We start from the raw sequence: 25,989 nt of genomic DNA on the forward strand, positions 1-25,989 counted from the left end.
TTGTTTTTTTATATATATATATATATATATATATATATATATATATATATATATCATGTCATGTTTTATTTATAATATGAGCACAATGGTGGTTTTAATTATTTGTTGATACTGTAGTTTACTGTTTATACACACACTGTTATGACTGTGTTCCATACATATGTGTTGTAATGATATGATATTATTGATATTATATAGAGTTGTTACCATCACTGTAGCACGGTTCCACCACAAATATGTAAAGAATAGTGACCTGATAACCTTATCCATAAATTTGCATTTATGGCCATCATAGGTGCCAAAAAACATATTGCACGCTCCTAGAAAAGGCAAACATTAATATTAACAAACAAACATAAACATTAACCTTGACTTGAAAGCATATTACATTACTGCTGTTTTAAAGCATATTAGATTATAGCTGACCTGTTAGGTGCAACACAATGATCATGTTTTGGATGTGGACACTAACATATCATATTTTAAGTACCTTGAAATACCATGTAAATGTAGTCAGTACAATTGCATTAATACCATACGTGTACCATGGTGCCACCACAGTACCTTTTATAAGGGCATAAGTGCATGAGGCTTTGCATGAGGATGGATAGATAAAATATGAATTATGCTAAGTAATGATGCATACAAAGCAAGCACTAAAAACAAATTAGTCCGATATGATGCTCAGAATTATTTTATAAAGGGCAATTCTGAAAATTAGTTAATTACATTACATAGACAGCCTTGGGCTCTCCTGTCCAAACTATATATCAAATCATTTCATAGTGAGCTGCCTATCTAGATAGCATTTTTGGACATAGTACACACCTGTCATATAAAGAAACATGTTTATTGAATGTTTTTCCAAATCTTAAGGCTTTAAAAATACGTATCCATATTGACAGACAATAAAAGTGAAATGAATCAAGATAAGGGCACATCCACGTCATTGTCTTCTCTGTTTGTGTTTCTGGAAAAGGTTTCCACACTCTTCAATTGTGTTGGCTTAAAGGATGTTCGTCTTCATGCTCTGCCTGTTCTTATGGTCCTGGCTGTCATCCATTCACGGTCTGGAGTTTCACTATCATAACAGCATGGAAATGGAGCAGTACTTGAAAGACATCAACAGGACGCTTCCTGATATCACGCATCTACACAGTATCGGCCAGTCCGTTGAAGGTAAACCAGCTGTGGTGCAGCATTACCCTGACAATATTTTCCTATATTTATCATCCATGAGTTGAACTCTTCTCTGTCTGTATGTATTCCTGCAGAAGAGCACACAGTGTTATACTGTTTGAGGGCAGGCATATGGTGGCAGATGCATGCAACAGGTTCAAACTTATTGCCTGGCAGTCCCATCAGAGAGCTTATTGTGCAACAAATATTTTTATGAGTCTACAAACAGCAGCAGCAGTACAGTGAGCCAAATACAGTAGCAAGTTGAGAGAGTGCTTCTGTAGGGGGGAAAAAAACTGAACTAGGGGAGTTAATTTGTGTATATTTATTTATACATGCATAAAATGGTCAGTTCTGGTTACGTACGGTAATTTGATTGGACTGATATACAGTCCCTCAGCAATGGGACTTCTCACTGTTTATGTTGTCTGTGTTTGCAAATTCAAGACAGAGAATGTGAATCTGTGTATTTAAAGATGTGGTCACACTAGACTTGTGAGCATGTGACATTTTTTTGGTGTTTTATTTATTGGTTTTATTGGTTTACAAAGATAGCTGGGGTACATCAGGATAAAAAAAAAAGTAGCAATAAAGTTAAAGCAAAACATTAAAATGTTTACAGTAAATAATAATTTTAAAAGATATTAACACGTTTTACACATTTTTGGACAGACAAATTAGTTATGTCCTGCTCTGTGTCGCTTTTTTTTATATAACATAAATTTAACATTACAAATAGACAGCTTTAAAGTTTGCATTCATTTGATGCATCTTATTGGTCACGTGATGTATCATTCTTCTACAGATCATAATGTGTTACGAATTCCTAAGTCAGAGTTCACCAAACTTTGGAACTTTTTTCGTCTCCTGAATTTGCTTGCGTATGAAAAGTCAGTGGAATGAAAAGTGTAGGATTTCCAGCTAATATTTCTGTACACCCGCACAGCAGTAGGTGGTGACAGTTTTTTTTTTTTTTAGGTAAATCATTGAATTCGTTGAGCTTATTTGTTTGCACACCAATTCATTCAGGAGCACTGCTACAGCATGTTGCTTGGAGATGTACGTTTCATTGCACTCTGGCTTTTTTTGGAACTCTTTTAGTTGATAGAACAAATATGTGCTGGGAACAGTGTGTCAAAAATGTTGCTCAATCTTAAAGGGATTGTTCACCCAAAAATTAAAATTCTGTCATTAATTACTTTCCCTCATGTCGTTCCAAACCCATAAGACCTTCGTTCATCTTCGAAACACAAATTAAGATATTCTTGATGGAATCTGAGAGCTCTCTGATCCTCCATAGACGGCAATGATATTACCATGATCAATGCACCGAAACATAGCAAGGACATCGGTAAAATAGTCCATGTGACATCAGGGGTTCAACCGTAATTTTACAAAGCTAAGAGAATACTTTTTGTGCGCAAAGAAAACAATAATAACATAATTTATTCAGCAATTATTCTCCCCGAGTTACATTTTGGAGAGTACCCCAGAACGTAATCAGCATGCGCGCGCTGTCTACTGAACGTAAACAACGTTGATTACGTTCAGCAAAAGCACGTGCATGCTGAACGTAAACAAACAAGTACAAGAACAAAATGTGCTTGTAGCTTTGTAAAATTACAGTTGAACCCTTGATGTCACATGGACTATTTTACCGATGTCCTTGCTACGCTTTTGTGCGTTGATCGCGGTAATATCATTGCTCTCTATGCTCTCAGATTCCATCAAAAATATCTTCATTTGTGTTCCGAAGATGAACGAAGGTCTTGTGGGTTTGGAACGACATGAGGGTGAGTAATTAATGACAGAATTTTCATTTTTCGTTGAACTAACCCTTTAGCCTTTTTTTTTTTTGTAACGATTGTAGAAAAGCAATATCGTTTGCTATTGTGGTCTGAATAGACATTAATCAGGTTAGACGCCATATTGAAGAAAGCAAGGCTGTGAGGTCCTAGATCATTTCAAAACTTTTTTTGAGTTTTTGTCTACTGAAAGTATGTTTTGTTGTTTTTAGACATTTTTTTTTTTGTCCGCTGAACAATCGGTATGTTGTTAAATAACATTACAATACATTTAACGCACTGTACTTCTACCCCTCACAGCCTCGTTTTCATTCCTGTCCAAAGTTAAATGGTTAAATACACTGACTAAGGCCGTGTATCAGTGTATACAGTCAAATCAACAGCACTCTTGCTCATGTGTTTTTCGTTAAATACATTTGGATTCATTTTTAATTTTGTATTGATGGATTCGTAAGCAGATGCCTTTTCGATTTTGTGAGTTGATGTAAACTGACAGTTGTTTACATGAATATTGGCCTCAAATATTATTTGGTCCCTTATGTGATATTTGAACATCATTGCATTAGATAACAAAATGTTAAATAAACTAAGTGTAAATGAACCTTCCACATATAACATTTCACAAAAAAATAAGTTTGTTAGGTTTTAAATGATAAATCAACAGATATGCTGTTTAAGATTAGGTCGAAAAGTATGGTTTGCTTTTTTAATTTTATTTATTTATTTTTATTACAATTGTTTAAACCAAAATTTCAGTATTCGGTACCAATACTGCTTTTCTGACTGATATGACACAATGTTAACCATTTGTACATTCTCTAACATGCATAATTTAGATTCACAATTCATTTAAAAGCCTCTGGTGTGTAAAAATAGTTAATATCGTCATGTCCTCCTGTTTTTTTAACCCTAATAAAAGTTATAGGAGCATTAAATAGTTCATAAAGAAACTTAATTCTAATGCTCATTATATTAGCGTTAGCCGCACTTATGCTAACGATTAACTACTCTAATAACAGCGATGTTCATTTCAATCCGACTTTCAAATTAAAATATTGAATAATATTCATAACAGAAGCGGTGTTTCCCACAGACTTGCACTCTATTTGCAAATTCATTCTCTGCCAGCAGGAGGCGCTTGTAAAGCGGGAGAGATAGAGGTTTCCCCAGTAACGGCTGTAATCAAATAAGTGCTGTGCTCACAAAGGCTGCTCAGGCATTACAGGCAAGATGAAATGAAAATGACATCCATCATTTTCTGAAGATTTTCCTTTAGAAACACAGTGATATAAAAACACTCTCGCCAGGTTTCGACTTTGACACCTGCAGTGCTCTGGTTTATTCAATGAAGTCAAAGCCTTTTGGAAAATCTATTTGTGGCTGTGAGTTTTGATATTGTGGCGGGCCACCACAAATAAATTAATGTATCTGAGAAGATCTAAACATTAAAAATTAAAATGAAACTTACCTACTTGAACTCTTTCATTTGATCTGGGTGTCTGTCTAGTGTTTTTTTTAGTTTGATGTGTTTCCTCATTTTGATGTCGCCATGTCTCAGTGCTTTTATGAAGAAAGCGCATCTGCGCACCTTTCGGATAGCACATCAAGAACCGGGTTGACTGGGTACTCGACTACCACTGGTACTTAAAAAAAAAAACTGGTACGTTTTTATTTTTTTAGTACCGACTTGGTACCAAAGTACCGGGTCTTTTGACAACACTATATATTTCATTAATTTAAGGTGTTGATTAAATGTCCAAATACTGTTTAGGGCCACTTGTAAAGCAATATTGAGAACTTCCATAGAAAATCTCATGGAGAATCTATCACTGTCTGTGAAATTCATATCAGTAGCCGATATTTTTAGGTAGTCCAACACGTTTAGATCTCTCTAAACGTGTTGGACTACCTAAAAATATCGGCTCCCCTTGAAGCAATCTATGTAAAGGTGTCCAAGTCAATCCCCTCAGCCCTTTCAGTCCTGCTACATGTTGATCATAGTTGGCACACAAATACTTACTGAGATTGAAGTACTTACCAGTTTTATGTTGCAATTCCATAAGCATTTATGCATATTTAAACCACAATGCTATTGAAACCTTGAACTTTTGAAAGAGTGCATTTAGGTTTTAGGTTGATATTCTTGTTAAAAATTGTTTAATCTGTTCACATTTGAGAAAGTTGTATTTTGTTAATTTAACGATTTAGTTAAATTAGACACAACATTTGATTAGGATGTTGGCCTCTGACTGAACTTCTCGTTTCGTAGTTTCAGAGCGCCAAATACCAAACCACTTGAAGTGTAGCAAAGCGGTTCATATCAGCGGCGAAATCCAGTGAGATAAAACAACTCGCATGAATAGACCTCACACTAGTTTCCCATGGTTGTACTCAGGTGCTCAGAAAGACCAGCCAGTTTTAGTCTGTTACCCCATCAAAAGGATCCAGGGTAGCTACAATGCTTTGTTTCAAAGGTCTTACTCTATGCCTATACAGTCATATTGAAAGAGCATTTTTAAAGCAGTCTGTATTGTCTGGGGATGTTTGAAAGGATAGTTTGCTCATCCCATTTGTTATTTGAAAGGGAAATCAGTGTAGCTAAAGATTTGCTTGCTCACAAAGGCTGCTCAGGCATTACAGGCAAGATGAAATGAAAATGACATCCATCATTTTCTGAAGATTTTCCTTTAGAAACACAGTGATATAAAAACACTCTCGCCAGGTTTCGACTTTGACACCTGCAGTGCTCTGGTTTATTCAATGAAGTCAAAGCCTTTTGGAAAATCTATTTGTGGCTGTGAGTTTTGATATTGTGGCGGGCCACCACAAATAAATTAATGTATCTGAGAAGATCTAAACATTAAAAATTAAAATGAAACTTACCTACTTGAACTCTTTCATTTGATCTGGGTGTCTGTCTAGTGTTTTTTTTAGTTTGATGTGTTTCCTCATTTTGATGTCGCCATGTCTCAGTGCTTTTATGAAGAAAGCGCATCTGCGCACCTTTCGGATAGCACATCAAGAACCGGGTTGACTGGGTACTCGACTACCACTGGTACTTAAAAAAAAAAACTGGTACGTTTTTATTTTTTTAGTACCGACTTGGTACCAAAGTACCGGGTCTTTTGACAACACTATATATTTCATTAATTTAAGGTGTTGATTAAATGTCCAAATACTGTTTAGGGCCACTTGTAAAGCAATATTGGGAACTTCCATAGAAAATCTCATGGAGAATCTATCACTGTCTGTGAAATTCATATCAGTAGCCGATATTTTTAGGTAGTCCAACACGTTTAGAGAGATCTAAACGTGTTGGACTACCTAAAAATATCGGCTCCCCTTGAAGCAATCTATGTAAAGGTGTCCAAGTCAATCCCCTCAGCCCTTTCAGTCCTGCTACATGTTGATCATAGTTGGCACACAAATACTTACTGAGATTGAAGTACTTACCAGTTTTATGTTGCAATTCCATAAGCATTTATGCATATTTAAACCACAATGCTATTGAAACCTTGAACTTTTGAAAGAGTGCATTTAGGTTTTAGGTTGATATTCTTGTTAAAAATTGTTTAATCTGTTCACATTTGAGAAAGTTGTATTTTGTTAATTTAACGATTTAGTTAAATTAGACACAACATTTGATTAGGATGTTGGCCTCTGACTGAACTTCTCGTTTCGTAGTTTCAGAGCGCCAAATACCAAACCACTTGAAGTGTAGCAAAGCGGTTCATATCAGCGGCGAAATCCAGTGAGATAAAACAACTCGCATGAATAGACCTCACACTAGTTTCCCATGGTTGTACTCAGGTGCTCAGAAAGACCAGCCAGTTTTAGTCTGTTACCCCATCAAAAGGATCCAGGGTAGCTACAATGCTTTGTTTCAAAGGTCTTACTCTATGCCTATACAGTCATATTGAAAGAGCATTTTTAAAGCAGTCTGTATTGTCTGGGGATGTTTGAAAGGATAGTTTGCTCATCCCATTTGTTATTTGAAAGGGAAATCAGTGTAGCTAAAGATTTGCTGTTTTCCACAGTCAGTCAATCTGTCAGAGTTAAACAGAGCCAGTAAATACTGCCCGCACAGGAGCACAATGCAGCTCCTGTGTTTAGAGATTGGTATAACAAATAAAGCTGACCTTTGATTTGCATGTGGGAAACAGACAAGACAGTACTTTTAACAGTGAAATAAAGTGATTGTCAGGCATCCTTTCGACATTAAAGGTCAAGACTTTTTCTGATTTAATGTAGCTCATCCTTATCCGGTTTGATTTTGCCTTTTTGAAGCATAAAACTTTACCACTTTTAAATTAAAATTTTAAGCCAGAATGAGTACACAATACTATTCAAAAGTGTGGGGTCAATAAGTTTTTGAAAATAAGTTTGTTCAACCAAGGCTGTATTTATATGCTTAAAAATACAGTAAAAACAGTAATATTAGGAAATACTTATTATAGAACTGTTAATTGCTTGCAGAAGAAAATATTAGTTACTGAACGGTAGTGTTTGTATACACAAATGTAATTTGTTCAATATTTTTAATGTTTAATGGAAACCAAATGACACATCTATGGTAGTCTTTCATATCTTCATTCCATGAAAATCTACCACACCCTGCAGTTCATATCCTGTTTTTTTTGTTTTTTTTTTTGCTCTTAATAAAGTAATTTTGTTGAGTTACTCTGGACACCTGGCTCACAGCTATGGTGTTTAAGATTACAGAGTGATGGAGACATTGGCTTATATTTGAAGGTGCTGCTAGTCCGTGACATTTTAACTTAATTCGGTCTGTGGATCAGGTTGCTCTTTTGGCTCAGCACAAAACCATCATTGAGTAGAACACATCCGCTGCCAAGTCTCTTCTCTCTCTCTCTCTTGTTCACCATCTGATTTAGATGCTAATATCACACTGTACGTGTTCTCTCAACCTCTGTTTCTATAAGGGTGGTCCTCCATATGCTTCAGACCAAATCTCGTTTTCTTCATCTCTAGACAAGCGGTGTGCCCCAAGGCTGACCCTTGGGACCACTTTAGTTGATTAAAACCTCAAGTAAACCTCTGCTTACCCAGTTAAAGATCAAATTCTACTAATGCAAGTAGTGCATCCAAAGCTAATCCAAGGACACTGTGGTACCATATCTTTTCATTTAGCTGATGGAGTTGCATTTCAAGAAAGCAACCCTTAATGAAGTTGTACACCTCTCCTTCATCTCTTGGAAGCCTTTGTTACTGGCTGATTGTAAAGCCCATTTCTCCAATCACTTCAGACCTCAAGGAGATTGTGTAGCCATTGTACGCTCTTGCCCCGTCAGGCTAACCCCTTGTCCTAATCCCACTGTGTCGCCTATTTAAGGCCAGGAAATAAGAGACCCGAGCTGACTAGAGGTAATCTAGGACACCAGCTGCTTAGCCTGGATGGCCTGGACAGTGCCCACGATGATCTTTTTAAAGGTACACCATGGAAAGCATTCTCCCAGGTAGACCAACTGCAAGTTCCACATAGAAAAGTGCTAGAGTATTGCGGGTGCTTATCAGACCATTTAAGTTTATATTTTGTCCTTGTTTGTTGACCACCCCGTCTCGGCCTAATCAGTGTTACAATTGCCCACTGGGGCAAGAACGGGAGGTGGGGGCGGGCTATGATTATCGCTGATGTAATATTATGTTTCATATGCTTGATTAGTTGGGCCTAATTAACTAAAGCTCTTGTATGGTGATTATCAACCCAGACAAATGCCAGTTGTCATTTGGCAACAGTGTCGGCTTAATCAAGATTACACTGCGTAAATCCTTTAATCATTCATAATTCTGCACATTTTGTCTTGTTTGATAAACAGAAGTAATTGGATTTCAGATCTGTACGGAAATGCAGAAACAAACTTTGGTAATGAAGGAAGTGAAATGGAGCAGTTCTTGTGATTTGAGCTGCTATTAAAGTCACAATGAAACCGAAGTAGCGTCAGATCTTTTCTTCCATATTGTGACATAAATCGAAGTGTAATGGATTATTGAGAAAAATGTGTTCATGTTCGGACATGTGCCAGTATTCGGTAATGCGATATATCACGATAATGAATATGCACAATATTTATAGTAGGGTAAGTTAAAGTGATGGCTCAACTTACCCCATATCATTTGGCTCACTTTTCCCCATAGCTGGCATTTTGGAAAAAGATAGCTAGCTTACCGATTCAGGCTAATATTTAGCTAAATGATTTGTATGGTTTTATATGTTGCTAAATCACCTATATGCATCATAAATATTTATATTTATTACAAATTATTCAATTTTGAATGCATTATAAGAATAATTTTTCCATCAACTGGTCACAATGTACAACACCGCTGTATGCTGGGTCAAAGATGCATGCGCACTCTCACGTAAACATAAAATACTGAAAAATATATGTTCCTCCCATCTCGTATTTATTCCCCTTTGGGGTTCCGTATTACACGTCATTTTCTTTCCGAACACGGTATTGGGTTTTATATGTTGCTAAATCACCTATATGCATCATAAATATTTGTAGACCTGGATAAATTTGCTTTGATGTAACAGCCATTACATATTATGCTAAAATGTTACTTTGACAAGCCAAAAACTGTTTTTAAAATAAATGGGTGCCTTCCACTCCTCTCACGTGTCTCTCCTTTTCACAGTCTTGCAGAAATTGTGATGCAGAAATTGTGTGATTCCAAAATACATGGTCACATGACAGTAAAGGTGTACAGCTGCCAAGATACAGGGGGTGGGTCAACTTACCCCACTCTCCCCTATGTTTGAACAGAACAGGAATTTAATGTATACAAAAGTAACTAATCTGTTGGACAACCTGACACTTTAGGAGTCTGTGTCAGTGTCAACGAGACTAAAGAAACTATTGTGTACTTGGAGAGAGGCCCCTGTTGTGAGACTGAAAGGCTTCAAGTATCTCCAGGTCCACACCTTAGAGAACTTTACATGGACCACACACACCACAGCTTACTAGGGAGGCACAATAGTAGTACCCCTACCTTTAGCGCCTGATGTTCAGGATGGCCCACGATGATCTTTGTAAAGGTACACTATGGAAAGCATTCTCCCAGGTAGACCAACTGCAAGTTCCACATAGAAAAGTGCTAGAGTATTGCGGGTGCTTATCAGACCATTTAAGTTTATATTTTATATTCATATTTTAAGATTAATGTTGAAAAGCTACATTAAATCGTAATAATATTTTGATCAAATTCACCCTTGGAAAAAAATTCAAAATAAGACAAACGGTTATCTGTCATGGTTTGGAAGACTTCATTTCCCTTTTTAAGCCCATCTTGATGATTTCTCTCCTTTTTTAGTTGTCCTGAAGCAAGCATGCTTCAACTTGCACAGTGAATATGAGATCTCCATATTCAGTAGTCCTCAGAGGCCGAGACAAGCAGACAGAGTGAATGAAAGCTAGACGTGAGATTACATGGGATTGGGTTGCCAGGTTTCTGCCCAAACTGTGCAAAAACATTATTTGAGTATCTGGTTAACTGAGAAAACAGAGACATTGATCATGTGACCAGCACAAGATCCACAGCACTTAATTCAGTTGCAAATGCACTGACTCGCTTATTGAAACATTTGTTTGCAGTCGATTAACATTTACATTTTGTCTTTCTAGGAAGAGAACTCTGGGTCTTAATACTGGGTCAACATCCCAGAGAACACAGAACGGGCATCCCGGAATTCAAATACGTGGGCAACATGCACGGAAACGAGGTAATGCGGCTGTTTCACTTGGTTATTTACTGCAAAACACGTTTATGCTTTCACTAGGTCTTGCGTTGTAAGCAGGACCTTTTGCGTGAACAGGTTTCATATTTCTGAACCGCTTCCAAAGAACTCAGTCTTTCATGTCTGTTTTCTTTTAGATGGGGCTAAATTTGGAATTGGAGGCTTCTTTAAATGGATCCAGCTCTGCGTTTGTTTAGTTTTGTTTCTTGTTTGGGCGAGAGGGGGCCAGTGCTGGGCTGAAGGGGTGTATTTGGTAAGGGGTGTGTGGGAAAAAGGGTCTGTACACAAAAGCATTACAGTCTGAGGAACCGGCCGGGATGCCAATGAAGAGCAGTGGACTGTGACCTTCACCAGGAAAAAAAAATTCCAAGGTGGGGTGTATGGTGGGGATCTTTTCACCAATGTGCTCCGCCCCCATGCCTATTGTGAATTCAGTACGTTCTGTCTTTGTGAGGGGGAATAAACTAAATTTGCTGAAGAGAAACTGTGGTTTGAATTGCTATTGGATGAATGGGCTGGGAGAGATTTTGTAGAGAGAATTTTACATTATTGGCTAAAATGTAAAAATACTTAATTTACGTTATTTAAAAAAAAATTAAAAATACTCGCAGATTAATTTGCAGTGATGACCATCCTCCTTTTATGTGGCACATTACCTTTGTGGAACTTCAACTCAAAAGAACTGAAAAATTATTTCAAATAAGTCTCATCTAAATATCACGTGGATTTTCCATCATGCTGCATTTTTATCCATCAGGGAAAATAATGTAACGCTTGGAATTTTAATGTGACATTGATATCACAAACACAATAGAACAGAAGGATATAATGGAACATTTTAGTCTGCTGTGTTCTGTTCCTTTGAATTAGTTTATTTTTATTTTCCACGGTGACAATATGGAAAAGACCACAAATACTGTACTCTTGTGATCAACTCTCCCAGTTTAATGAACACATCCCATAAATAATTCACTGGAATGTGATAAATCTGTCATTTTCCCAAATCCTCGTTCAGTCTCTTTTCTGGTTTGTTTTCACGGGTGCTTTTTGGAATGTTATTTAAAGGGGTCATGAATTGAGAAATCAAAATTACTTGATCTTTTGATAGTCATTGTGCTATAAAAACATCCTGTAAGTTTCAGAACTCAAAACTTTCTCGTTAGTCTAAAATTGAACAAAACGACAGGTTGTGGGAATGAGCCACTTTATGAAATGATAGCTTGGATAAACACCACCTCCGCAGAAGATCAATGCCTGCTTCTGCATCACTGCCTGTTTAGCCCCGCCCACCCATTAGCGCACATGGTAGGTAAATGACAAGAGCGGCAAACGCAGGTCTACGCAGAAACCAAACGATGAACTTTATTTTTAATGAAGTGCCAGACCATATCAGTAAGAACTTAGTCCTTTGTTTACTTCGTTGTACCGCAGATTCGTTTACAAACAAGGCACGATTTGACGCAGGATTTTCAGAAACAGTTAAACTATAAGATGATGCTGTGCCGACTATATTGGATCTGACAATAATGTCACAACACACAAGTGTGAGTAACTTACTGTGAGTAAGTTTTATTACGTGATCACTATTGCTTTGTCTATTATTACAGATTGTTTTATGTGTACTGAGTAATTATCCTTTTTTTAACCTAAATCACAGCAGCGTCCATCTATGAAGGGCGTAGGCTGTCAAACATACACAACTGTTAGCCAATCATAGCAGTGAGCATTTACTTCCAAGATTACAATCTGCCACGCCTATTTAAACCGAGTGTTCCAATGAAGGCGGTCAAAACAGGACAGAAAATAGCCTATTACTTCTAAATTATGATTTTGTTTTGATGTACAAATCTTGATAACATTGTAAGTGGACCCCTTTAAACTAGAGCCCGACCGATATGGGTTTTTTGGGGCCGATACCGATATTAGGGAATAAAAAAAAAAAGGCCTGGTCTCATTCGAAAGAGGGCCTCGAGACGTACACTCGATTCGCGTTCGCAAGGGTTCCTCGAGCTGAAGGGATCCCCCGAATTTGGTGCGGATTCGCCGCGCTGTTATGTAGATATGGCCGTTCAAAGTTTCAATGGTTTTCCATAGACTTGAGCTTTAAAGCGTTTCATCCAGGTGACCAGTAGCAAACAATGGCGCGCGCTCTGCTGGACAAACTAAGTAATTACACCATTTCAAGCATTTTATCTGCATTATATGTTCTGTAAAAAAAACAATTTGACATCGGCGGCATATCAGCGGCTATTCGCCGATACCGATATATCGGCGACAGGCTCATATCGGCCGATAATATCGGCAAAACGATATATCGGTCGGCTCTACTTTAAACTTTATATTTGAGCTCAACCAATGGTGTAATTTTTGGGCAAAACATCCTGATTATCTGACCAGCAGCTGACTAAAGGTGGCACTAATCGGCTGAAATAAATGTTTGGGAAACAATCATTGGTGTGGCTTTCTAAGGCAAGTACTTCTGGGCTGTTTGGCCAGTGAGCAACCAGTCAGAATGCTTTAAAAACATGGCAAGGCCACTTACATGCTTACATGCTAAAGGCACATCTTAGAAACCACATAACGGCACCCTGGCAACCAATTTCATAGTCATTGTGCTTTCTTTTAAAAAGTATTTTAGTAGTTTCGAAATAACACGCTTCACCTTCAGACGCTTTCATGTGTATCACTGGTAGCTACTGTACATTTCTCTAATGGCTTTTTAAATTTGGTCCGTCAAAGCATCACTTGTCTGACGGCAGCTAGGTGTCATCTAATTAGACAACATCCTGTCTGGATGTTTAAAGAGGACCACTGTTCAAATCACGCAAATGCAAGGAAGCCATATGAACATCCAGGATGGGAGGTGCATTTCAAATAAACATGTAAACATTACTCAAATTAGTCACATAAACATTGCCCATCAGCATCCATGAGTCATCTCACGGTGAGGTGTGCCAGACCTTTGATACACCACTAAAGTGCTCCTAAGATGGTCTCTTAATGACCCCATAAGACAGAACATGATCCTATTGTGTAAACCCGGATGGCAAAAAGTCTCTTTAAGCATTTAGCTAAAGCGAGCGTACAGACGGTAAACACCGAGCTAGTATGGATTACTGAGGGATGAAAGAGTAGAAGAGATCGGAATTATGCATTACTTCAATGCAGTACTGAGAATAAAAGTAAATAATTACATTACTTTGGGCTTCATTTATGAAATGCAAACCGAACAAACGAATATGTTGGAAACATTTTTGCGTCTTTAATTTATTGCAACAATTGCTTTGTATTCCTGTAGCTCAGCTATTCCTGTGTGTTTGATTATCAGTTTGATTTTACCAAAAAATGTTTCTTTAATCCACTTTAAGTCACTTTGGATAAAAGCATCTGCTGAATATATAAAGGCAAATGGTTTTATGAAGGATTTGGATTTGGACAACTTGTTCTGCTCGTGTTTCACGATTGGCTACTGGGCGGTTGCACACCGTGTGTTTTAGGTGTGTTGCTAATGTGTTCTTGGGGGTCACTAGGGCATTGTTCTGCCGTTTCTAGGGTGTGTTGGTTGATTGTAACTGACACTAGCCAAAGAGCCTTAAGGCTTTGTCTGAAATCTTCTTAAAGTGGTCATATGATGTTGCTAAAAAGAACATTTATTTGGTGTATTTGGTGTAATGCAATGGGTTTATGCGGTTTAAGGTTCAAAAAACACATTATTTTCCACATAATGTACATTATTGTTTCTCCTCTATGCCCTGCCTTTCTGAAACGCATCGATTTTTACAAAGTTAATCGGTCTGAAAAGCGAGGTGTGCTCTGATTGGCCAGCTATCCAGTGCATTGTGATTGGCCGAATACCTCAAGCATGTGACAGAAATGTTACGCCCCTTACCATACTGTATTTCTATCTTACAGTCTATCGTTTCCATGTGTCCAGCGCGACGAGATAAAACGATGTAAACCCATTACAAACGAGGCATTTGTTGCATCCAGTGGGGACATAATTACTGATTATAATGACTTATACTATCTTTATCAGCTCCAGGCATGACATGTGAACATTTGGGTGGCGTTATGCAAATCTTCCCACACAGTGTCGTAGATATGTGGGGGCGTGTTTAAACGTTTTAGGAGGGCATGGACAAATCTTAACTTTTTTATAAAGAATATCTTTGGATTTGAGACTTTAGTCTTTGCAACTTTACGGATCATCTTTATGCACCAAGAGCTTGTAACACTCCAAAGAGAAAGGAAAAATTTAAATCGCATCATATGACCCCTTGACAGCGTCACACGATCCTTCAGAAATCATTCTAATATGCTGATTTTGCGCTTAAGAAATATTTTTGATGATCAATGTTGACAACAGTTGAGCTGCTTAAGTGTTTTTGTGGAAACAGGAATACTTTTTTTTTTTTTTTTTTTCCGGGTGGTGTACGAAAAAAACGTGGATATTGAGTGCACTCGTTCAATACCATAATGCACTGCATTTCTGAGTGTACAAACTATGAACATTCAACAGCTCCAATACCTATAATGCTTTGTGAGGATTGAGGCAAATTAATTCCAGTGTCTTGCCAGAAGATGCTGTCCACAGCAGAATCGGTTATGTTCATTTTAAATCGGTTCACTTAATTATGGTTTGACAAATTTCAAGATCATCATGAAGCTTACTAGATATTGTAAGCACAGTGGTAGAGTTGGAGAGAGGGGAAAAAAATGTGAGAAAAATGAGTCTGTACAAGTTTCCTGCTGACATTTTGGAGTACTCCAGGTTTTTATGCTTTAACATCACAACTTGCGTAATAAATTGAATACTCTTGAGTAGAATCATCTTTGGGAAATAAATAACCTTCTTTACAAGACGAGTTTAAAAAATAAATCTGCTTTTCTTGTGTTGTTGGGTAGTTGGTTTGCATGTAAACCAATAAAACAGGTTATATAAATACACTAAATCTACTTTTTGTAGTTTATTATTAGCATGATGTGTGCATTTTAATGTGCCTAGTGTCAAGATTTACTCACTGGATTTAATTTACTCCTGCACACCATATTAGTAGATTAGCCTCTGATATTCTGGTCTCTATGGCTTGGGTCCATTTTTAATTGGGGCCCTATGAAATCGGTTTTATTTTTTTTTTAGTTTTTATTAAAGTTAATTTTTCTAGACTCGTTTAATACTTGTTAAATTCTATTAATCAAAAAGCAGGTCTAATTCATTGAAATATTTAAGAGCAATTTATTTAGTTATGTACAAAAATTACATTAAGATCCTATGAATTTTCATTTTTCTCAAATCCAGTTTTATGTTTTACCAAATTTTGTTTTCCATTAATTTTTTTTTGATTCCTTTGTAATGTTTCATTAAATTCATAATTAATTTAATTAATAATTAAATTAATTTGAGTATCTCTAATTGATTATATCTATCTATCTAGAAATAGTTGTTTATTTACATTTTTTTCTGCTAAATAAATTCTGGTAAAAAAAATTTCTGGTAAATATTCCTTTAAAAATAATGTTCTAATAATAATTGTAGTAGTAGGAGCAGTAGTAGCAGCAGTAGTACTATCATTAAGTAATATATTTCTGTCACAGTTTCTTCAAGTTAAACCAAACTTTTTTGATGGGTTGCTGCAAGACCTTGAAGTGTTTGTTTGTATATGATACGTTAGTTTTTCTCAAAAGAAACCGTAAAATACTCATGAAGTGACTCTCAGAAAACGACACATCTGAAAACACAGCGAGCATCACACGCGCTTCAGTACGTGTGTAGTAAACGAAACCGCCATTCACATGAGAATGCAGAACATGCAGGTTTCATATTTAAATAGTATTTTGCGGCTTAATATTCATAGACACTAGTCTATATTGTTTTGATTTAAGTGTACTGATCTACTTTTGATTTATCCATCTAAAATTATTTACTGGATTCCGCTATTCCTTCCACGTTTTCTGCATCACGGAAATCACAGGGCCCTATTTCTCTAAGTCTAATGGATTTTTCAATCTTTCTGTCCACCCAGTGAAAATCATAAATGCATTTGCTTAGTAAAATACAGTTTCTCAAAAAGCCACACCATTTAAGGTTTCATTTATGTCTTTAGTAGGGGTGTAACGATTCACTCGTTTTCTCGATGCATCGATTACAAACCCTGACGATGCAATGCATCGATCTTGAAACATGATTTTTGAATCGTGAATCGGCGATTTTGGACAGTAATTGATTTAAAACGCTAAGAATCAAATGAATCGCGATTGCTATAGTGATTCAATGCGTTCAAAATATATACACATTAAATTACTACAAGCACGAATTAATGGAGACCTTGAACAGTGTTCGTGCCTCGCATTCTCTCCTTCACGCGCTGCACTATTTACCGCCTGTGACCGTCACAAGATTGCGCTCGCGCTCCGTTCGTCTCACTGACACATTTTTTGAGCAGCTGATGTGTGATCTCTTCTTAGTACTCGTGGCCAGCAATGCTAAAGTGAAGTAGTTTTACTTTTCTGTAGTTTTTCCAATGGCTCTCGGTCATACCGACAACATTACCTAAGCAGTCGAAGGCTGCACATTTATTGCATGGACAGAGCAAAAATTTAAGTGTCTACAGCATACGCACAGTTCCATTGAATGATGTTTTAACAATGTCGTTGAACCGAATGTACGAAGGAAACTGTTAAAATAACCACAGCTTTAACAACAACCTTGAAATAAGAGTGCGAGGTTTATCTTAATGGAGACCTTGAACAGTGTTCGTGTCCTCTCATCTCTCCTTCACGCGCTGCACTATTTACCGCCTGTGACCGTCACAAGATTGCGCTCGCGCTCCGTTCGTCTCACTGACACATTTTTTGAGCAGCTGATGTGTGATCTCTTCTTAGTACTCGTGGCCAGCAATGCTAAAGTGAAGTAGTTTTACTTTTCTGTAGTTTTTCCAATGGCTCTCGGTCATACCGACAACATTACCTAAGCAGTCGAAGGCTGCACATTTATTGCATGGACAGAGCAAAAATTTAAGTGTCTACAGCATACGCACAGTTCCATTGAATGATGTTTTAACAATGTCGTTGAACCGAATGTACGAAGGAAACTGTTAAAATAACCACAGCTTTAACAACAACCTTGAAATAAGAGCACGAGGTTTATCTGATAATCAGATGCATGAAAGTACATCAGCACGTTTTCTTTCAGAATCATCATTCGCCGATGGAGAGGAAAAGTTAAATACTATAGCATTTTATTTTATGAAAATGAGATAAAGAAGTTTTCGCACTGAAAGAGACGTGATCTCGTACTCATAGAACTTAAGACGTGCCAGGCTATATCTGCAGCTAATCTGAATAAAAAGCAGAATGAACTGAAGAAACGTTAAGACAATAAACACAATAAATAAATAATTTATGAATGATGCAATGCTAATTGGCATATCATTTATTACAGTAAAGAAACTATAAAGTATATTTTCTACCTTATTCTCTACAGAAAATTGTAATAATTGTTTGTAGTATATAAAACAATCATTAAAAATTGCCATTAGGAACAAAATATAGATTACATATGATTGATTATTGTCCAGCTGTGTATTTGATTTCTTATAGCAAATTAAAAGTAGGAGATAAGAAAAGTTCCTTGGGGGAAAAAAAAAAACATACATATATATATAATTATTGTATTTGACATTTGTCACTTTTGAAATGATGGCTACGGCCCCGGTGTGACAAAATGTTAGCCTATACATAATACTTTTAAAGCTCTTTTTTTTTTTTTTTAAATCTTGGCTTTACATAAATTTCTACATATGCCATGTCATGCCATATCATCATTATAGCATCATTAAACTAGCATCTAACAATGGACAAAAGTGGTTTTTCTTTTTTTTTTTTCTCTAACCTATGGTTCTGTAACCATAAAGGCTGCTGTGTAATTGACCCCCTGATTAAGCATTTCAAGAATTTAGGGGGAAGCATTTAAATAATGTCGTGAATGCACTTAAAGAATGCAGAATCGAATCGTGAATCGAATTGAATCATTCTGAATTTGCAAAAAATCATTCTTGAATCGAATCGATTCGCTGTCTATCCAAAGATTCACAGCCCTAGTCTTTAGCATAATTTAATATCAAGTATAGAGCTATAGTAATAGTGATGCTTGAAATTAGTGCAGAATGCTTACTTGTGGTAGTATCTTGGGTATTATCATGTAAATTCTGCATTATTTTGCATCAAAAACTGATTGCATTATGTAACCAGAGGCATGCACAGAAAGTTGAAGTCCAGTGAATATGTAACATGGGGTCAGATGGCCTTCGGCTATAGAGTCAGTGCGGTGTGACCGACTTGTCTTTTTCCAGCTCTGGTTTTACTTCTATCTTAAATTATTCCTCTGCACGCTGCTCCGGCCAGACCAGACCCGGCCCACCGGCTGCATGAAAGCACGATTGTGAATATACAGACCGCTGTATTGTCTGAGTCCGACTGGAGTTTTTCAACAGTGGCTCTCTTTTTTTCTGCTCTCTCTCTCACTCTTGATCTGACCCTCAATCTTATTTAAGGATCGTACAAATTTTAAGGGAATTATGACGTGCCAGAGTTTGGGTGGTCTTGACAAGAAGCTGGGGGTATAGTGTGTATCTGTTTATCTAGGACAATTCTCCTGTTGTCTACATGCCAACTGAGACACACGGGCTGCACACAAATGCCAACTTAAACAAGCAGCCCACGTGCCTCAGGAATCAGAAATAGATCCATAAATATTCTCCTCTAGTTTAGTTACTAAATTCACTACAGTTTTTATAGGCTTGTCAGTGAAGTTAATGTTTTTCTAGACTCACAACTATCGTCAGTATTCAGCAGAAGTCTGGTCAAGAACTGCCTACTTAGACAGGAAAAGCCATTATTTGAGTATTGTCTAATATTTTCATATTCGCATGATTTCCATTATTAGGCATTTACATGTTATTGAATGTCAACCATTACACTGTTTTTTTGCGAATGCTTAGTTTTGTGCGCAGTATTCAGACAGTCAGCAGTCTGAAACGGTTTCATATTTCACAATCACTTCAACAAAACATTTCATAACATTAAAGGATAGATGTCGGGAATCTGCAGCGCTCAGCCAGATAAACTCACAGCAGTTTAGTGTGACAGTGAAATCCTGTTTGAATGTGAATTCCTTCTTAAATGATTAAGCTGGAGCCCTCTACCATTTCCTCTCTCACAGGTGTTTTGTTTCACCAACAAGTGTAAGCTTGGCCTTAAATGTATCACCGCACAGGTGTGAGGGATCTGTCTGTGCCCTCACACACATGCTGAAATGTTTTGGGAGATGTTTAGGTGTGAGCATCGGGGCGCCGTATGAAGATAATCATGTTTTTCAGGCCTGGCATTGGGCTATGTGATCACGTCTGGAGCGCTGAGGGGACTGAGGGTGTGCTGTTTGTGTTGGTGTGGGTCTTCTGAAGAGGAAATGGTAAACGGTTCTTAGATCTTCTCCTAGTTTGCTCGCTGTTTTCCCTCACAATAGATGGGCACCATGTAAATTGTATGTTAAACAAAAACCAAACCACATCAATAAAGTTTCAGCCACTTCAAAGAACTTCATAAGAGAAATGAAATGAAACATCAACATATAACCTCTAAATAAAGCAATTTGCAGTAATGTAAACTATAAAATGACAAGTACAATATTTAAGAACTTCTAAGATGTGTCAATGAGACGTGCAACCATACTTTACTGTTTCCCCAGAGGAGTAGAATTTCTGCTGAAACAGATGTTTGTTCTGAGATGAGTCAGTAGGCGCGTTTCCATTACCCTTCAAATTGCGCAAATTGAAATTGCGAATTGAAAATACGCCTAATGGAAACACGTCAATTTCGCAAAAACGCCCATATATCGCAAAAATGTTTTTACGCTCGCATGAGGTGGTTTTTCAGGCAATGTGAAAAAGGAATAACTGCAATGGAAACGGCTTTTTCGCATTTACAGGTCACGTGGCGTATGTAAAAAGTCATATGATCATTCTTCAGTGTACTATAACCTCCAAGAAACACTTCATAAGTGGCCGCGCTCCAGTATAAGGGGCTTTCCCCACCGTTAATGCTTAGACAATTTACACTGCAAACGTCTGCGGTGCAATGTGGCTCTGATACGGTCACTGAAGCTGATTGCGACCACTCAATGCTTGTGTTTATGTTTTTATACAGGCTATGGTTTATTCCAGCCGCGCCACGCACGTTTCTGAAGCGGCTCTCTTTGCTGCTTCTGTAAATATACACGCATAAGCCTCCTTTGAATAAATATAGCCAAAATCCGTTGCCATGACTTACCGCGAGAGGCAAAAGGTTACGTTTAAGTCTCATAACATTGGTTAATGGAAACGCCGTAATTTCGCAATACTTTTTTATCGACATTTATAAAATATCGCCAAAGTTTTGCGCAAATCTGTAATGGAAACGCGCTTAGTGAGTGAGTGCTGATGCAGACCGGAAGAGCTAGAGGACTCGATATATTGTCATCAGTGGACATTTTAAGCTCTTGGTTTACAGAATTTGCTTGGAGATCTTATGGAGCAAGCGTTTCTTTCGTATGGACTTGAAATCCAAATCAACTGATGAAGGAACAGGAAAAACTGAAAAGAAGACCGTTAAATCATAGTAGCCCACAAAGTCCTGAAATAAAACCATTAAAAAGATGAAGATTGCCATGTCAGTGGAAATGTGTAAGCAGATATAGTTGAATAGTTGATAGAAGTCTAATCAGTGAAAAGTTCAAACACTCGAACAAAATGAAAGCATTTAAAAAGAGAAAATATAGGAATTTAATTAGAATTATATAAATTAGAAATATATATATAATTGTAATTAGAATATATATAATTAGTTTTGTTTAAATGTATATTTTTTACTAATTTAGTTTTTTTTTCACTTATTGAACTAATTAATTTATTATACACCATTACAAATATAATTTGTGTGTATGGATTGGTATGTTTTTTTCTTTGTCTGTTTGAATGATTGAGATTGTTTCTGCTCTCTTCTAAAGGTGTTATCACACTGATGAGCTGATGTTTGCTGTGGTCTGTTTCAGCTGTCACAGATAATAAGTAATCATACACGCTGTTAGGCGCAGTGTGCAACACTCCAGGACAGAAAGTTTAACCCATAACTCTACTGGTTTGTACTTGTGCTTCATAATCACAGGTCTCACGGTGTCGCAGTGTGTGTGTGACATGCACTTTAACCTCAGAGTCTCTCTAAGATATAGTTTCCATGAAAAAGGATTGTCCTCGGGACAAATGGAGGCAGTCATTTCTCAGAAAGAGTACACAGACATGCACACCAGACCGATACTATCTGTAGTCTCGATGCTTGCCATGTTGTCTTACAGTATATGAGAGCCTCGGGCTTCAGGTTCTGCGAGTAGTTTTTGGTATAGCTGCTTTATAAGATGTGAGTAGCAGTGCAAACACTCCACATCAAAGCGCCCCTGATGTCCTGTGACGTCCAGAAGAGACCACAATGATGTAGCATGAATGACCCATTGAGTGATGTCTTCCTAGGAAAGGAACAGTTCATTTCCTGCTGAAGATACCGACACATGTCTTTTAAGTATGGCAAATACTAATGTAATTTTGTAAGTTTATTAGGCAAGAAAGATGTTTGTTGTAGTGAATCATTTTGACTGCCATGTCCTAAACTTAAATCTTAATTTGAGGTTTGTCTTAAGTAGCTTCAACCATGATTGATAAGGCATTTAGACAGTCAGTTTCTTGATTTTCATGTTGTTGGGCATTCTGGGTAACCTGTCCCACAGCGGAATCTCAGTGGTCTGTAAGGACCACCCATTGGTCCAATGGCGGAATTCAATGGCATAGGTGAAGGTAAAATGTATGTAGGTCTTTTACTTGCGCTTCTGCAAAGCTCACTTAATTTATCAAGATTGAACTCTTGTTCAAAATCCTTGTTTGAAACATCATAATTGTGATTTATGAGTTATTTTGTGGTCACTTAGATATTTTTCCCCCTATCAGTGTCAAAAAATTACTTGTAAGTTTGGATGGCCTGAAATTTGATGTCATTTTTGGCTTACTTTTATATATTTTATTTTATTTTTTTAATATGTATTACTATTTTTGTATGTATTTTTATTTTTTTAATGAACATGGATGTTATAATACTGCTTTTTTCAGTTGCTTATTAAAAACAAACCACTAAAGGCCGTGCATTACAGCAAGTTTACCATGCTTACCATGTTACCATGGTTTGTTTTTGAATATATTTGTTTCTCTGTGTTCAGGCTGTTGGCCGTGTGTTACTGCTTCAGTTGATCGATTATCTGACCAGCCGTTACCTGAGTGATCCGCTGGTGACAAGTTTGTTGAACAGCAGTCGTGTGCACATCCTGCCATCCATGAACCCGGACGGCTTTGAGTCATCTGCCCGGGAATGCATGTATACAAAAGGCCGGTAAGTGTGAGCTATATGAACAATGGCTAGCATGCCCAACGTTTAACATAGGCATATGGTTAAAATCTGGACATAAGTAACAATCAATGAGCCATCAACCTTATGCCCTTAATTGTTGTACTTATTGCGTACATACAGGGATAGTTCACCCAATAATGAAAATTATTTTCATGGTTTTCCATTCTCTGTGCAACACAAAAAAGACAAATGTTGACACGTACTGGCTACTACCTGTTTCTAGTCTCAGGCCTACTAGGGACAATGTGGTGTACAGTTTCATTCTGAGTGGATTGGGTTTAACGTTAAGTTTGTACATTTGAATAAAAGGAGAATCAGTTTTTCCATAATCCTAAACAAAATCATTTGTTGTTTCAAAAGCTGAATTTATTTTGCTGCAAGGAATTCAGAACAGTTTATTTCCAAGTTGTCAGAGCCTGTAATGGTCTGCCCAGAGAAATCATGCCTCAGATGAGACGTTTAGAGATACAGCACACTTTTCCAACAAATCATCCAAAACCTTGCCGATAAGCAGGATACAAAAGCCGAAAACGCATGTCTTATCTGGCATGAGGGATCTTACTCACACATGCAGACGCGCAAAGATAAACCTCCATTATAGCAAACAGACTGAAACTCAAACTGTGTGACCCACAGACTCCCAAACAGTGGTACATAGTTTTCCAGGAGGAAAGAGGTGCCATAAGCCCTGAAGCAATGGAAAATAACTTCCTTGGTCTGTCGCCACAACCTGCTGATAAACAAAAATGTACCCATGTGGAAAAAAATGGTGAAATCTGCAATCAGAAGATATGAAATGCCCTATCTGGATCACTGAGTTTTGTTCATCCCCGTGGATGTAACAATGCGGCTTTTGACCAGACCGTGCCAACCGGACGACAAAATTCTGTACAATCACTTTGGTGTCTTCTGATTTCAATGATACCAATCAAATACAAGTCAGCACCTCATGTTGTCCTTTTTTGTTCAGAGAAACTAGATAATGTTTCATTACGCAAGGCGTGGACGTTCCCATTGAGTGATCTCAATCTGTAATCACTCCGTATGGTTGGAAATAAAGCAAACTTAACCCTTGAATGCATGAATGTTTTGCTAATTATATTAGGTAACAGGGTTTTAGTGACCTGGAATCTACACAACAGTATACTGTTGTGAAATTTTAATTGTAATTTAATAAATTACAGCGCATTTTGCTGGAAGGACTAGGAAGGGTGTTTTAATCAACTGCTTTACCACCGTCAACATATATTCAGCATCAAACGTTTTCCTTTTTATCATCTTCAAAATTTTGTTTGCTGACAGCTTCATCATCAGATCCACCATTAAATGACACCAATATTTGATTATGAACTTGCTCTTCAGTAAATCGCTGAGCCATGTAAAGATTTGCCGATGGATTATCTTGTTTTATGTCTACAGTCATTTTTACGCATTACGTCATCATTGTTTATCAGATGCCGCCAACTTGAGAAATAAGCACACTTATTGAGATGTCCGCTATTCCACATTGTTGCATGGAAAAAAATGGATGGGTGACATCCTGGGTCACTAAAGACCCGGGGTGTGCATTTAAGGGTTCATTAGCTAAACTCAAACACTGAAGACAAATAGAGAGTAATAGTTACATGTCATTCAATTGTATTTGCTTTTAGCTAGTGGCAGGTGTTTTGCTTTGCTCTAAAGAGAGAACAGGGTAGATATCAGCTGTTCTTAACTGTGTTTTATTTTGTTATACTTTCTGATGTTTCTAAATGCATAAGAAACATGGATTTCATCCCCTGACAAAATTACAGGCTTGCTCAGTATCTCTAGCTCGTCAGTAAAGAAAAATGAGTAACTGAAGCCACACATACTCTGGGATATTGGTTTATTTTGATTCGGAGTGACTGTCCGGGACATCAAAAAGTGAGTAATTTTAGTTACTTGTGGATCATCTATCCCTAAAATGTGTATATTAGTACCTTAAAGCTTTTTTTGCTGGATTATATATATTATATTTTTTTTTTTCAGCAAGCCTTGTTTAGTTGCAATGTCGGTAAGTGTATATATCAATTTTAGTTACTTGTGGATCATCTATCCCTAAAATGTGTATATTAGTACCTTAAAGCTTTTTTTGCTGGATTATATATATTATATTTTTTTTTTTTCAGCAAGCCTTGTTTAGTTGCAATGTCGGTAAGTGTATATATAAATTAACAAATTGTGTTCTTTCTTAGTGTTATCTGCACCAAGATTATTTGTCAGCGAAATTCCCCATAATTGTGCGTCATCCAGCAGAGTTTTGCTGACAAATAACCTTGGACTTTGACAGCTGTGGGGAATTTTGTATTTTTTTTGGTAAACTATAGATCAAACTTCTGCATTTTTGCATTTCCGCCCACATACAGTTGGGTTGACACGGGGGTAGATAGGCAAGTTTTATTAAATTAATCTTGCCAGTTTTAAATTACCCCTTGAAACTTTTGCAGTTAAAAAGGTACCACACCAACGAAAAGCTGTTAAAAGTAGTGCTGGGCGGTATACCGGTTCATACCGAATACCAGTGTTTATTTTTGTTATGATTAGGGCTGGACGATATGGCCAAAATTTATATCACGATATATTTCTTAATTTCGGTCGATGCGATATAATTCCGATTAAAAGTATACAAATACACACCAAAATGCAGCAGTCATGCCTTTTTAAATCTACACAAGTTGCGCTAACATTATATGTAAAACGCACTAGACTGAATGATAAATGTGTGTTGTGATATTTAATTTG

The 25,989-nt window shown here is 37.1% G+C and overlaps 1 protein-coding gene and 1 long non-coding RNA gene across 3 annotated transcripts in view; one reads left to right on the forward strand and one right to left on the reverse strand.

Annotated features, from left to right (window-relative positions):
* The window catches only part of LOC107666948 (carboxypeptidase M-like), a 67,494-nt gene that overhangs the window by 1,136 nt on the left and 40,369 nt on the right, over window positions 1-25,989 (forward strand). For both annotated transcript variants that reach the window (XM_016458497.1, XM_016458498.1), the window contains 3 exons: window positions 980-1,179; window positions 10,631-10,728; window positions 23,039-23,208. In XM_016458497.1, coding sequence (XP_016313983.1) covers window positions 1,014-1,179; window positions 10,631-10,728; window positions 23,039-23,208 — 434 coding nt within the window. In that variant the 5' untranslated portion in view covers window positions 980-1,013. The remainder of the gene's footprint in view (window positions 1-979; window positions 1,180-10,630; window positions 10,729-23,038; window positions 23,209-25,989) is intronic.
* The window catches only part of LOC107666949 (uncharacterized), a 77,686-nt gene continuing 52,887 nt past the window's right edge, over window positions 1,191-25,989 (reverse strand). Inside the window, exon 4 of the long non-coding RNA XR_001631739.1 lies at window positions 1,191-1,268. This is a non-coding gene — a long non-coding RNA (uncharacterized LOC107666949). The remainder of the gene's footprint in view (window positions 1,269-25,989) is intronic.

The sequence above is a fragment of the Sinocyclocheilus anshuiensis genome, unplaced genomic scaffold (genome assembly GCF_001515605.1).
Source record: "Sinocyclocheilus anshuiensis isolate Anshui unplaced genomic scaffold, SAMN03320099.WGS_v1.1 scaffold719, whole genome shotgun sequence".
Lineage (NCBI taxonomy): Eukaryota > Metazoa > Chordata > Actinopteri > Cypriniformes > Cyprinidae > Sinocyclocheilus > Sinocyclocheilus anshuiensis.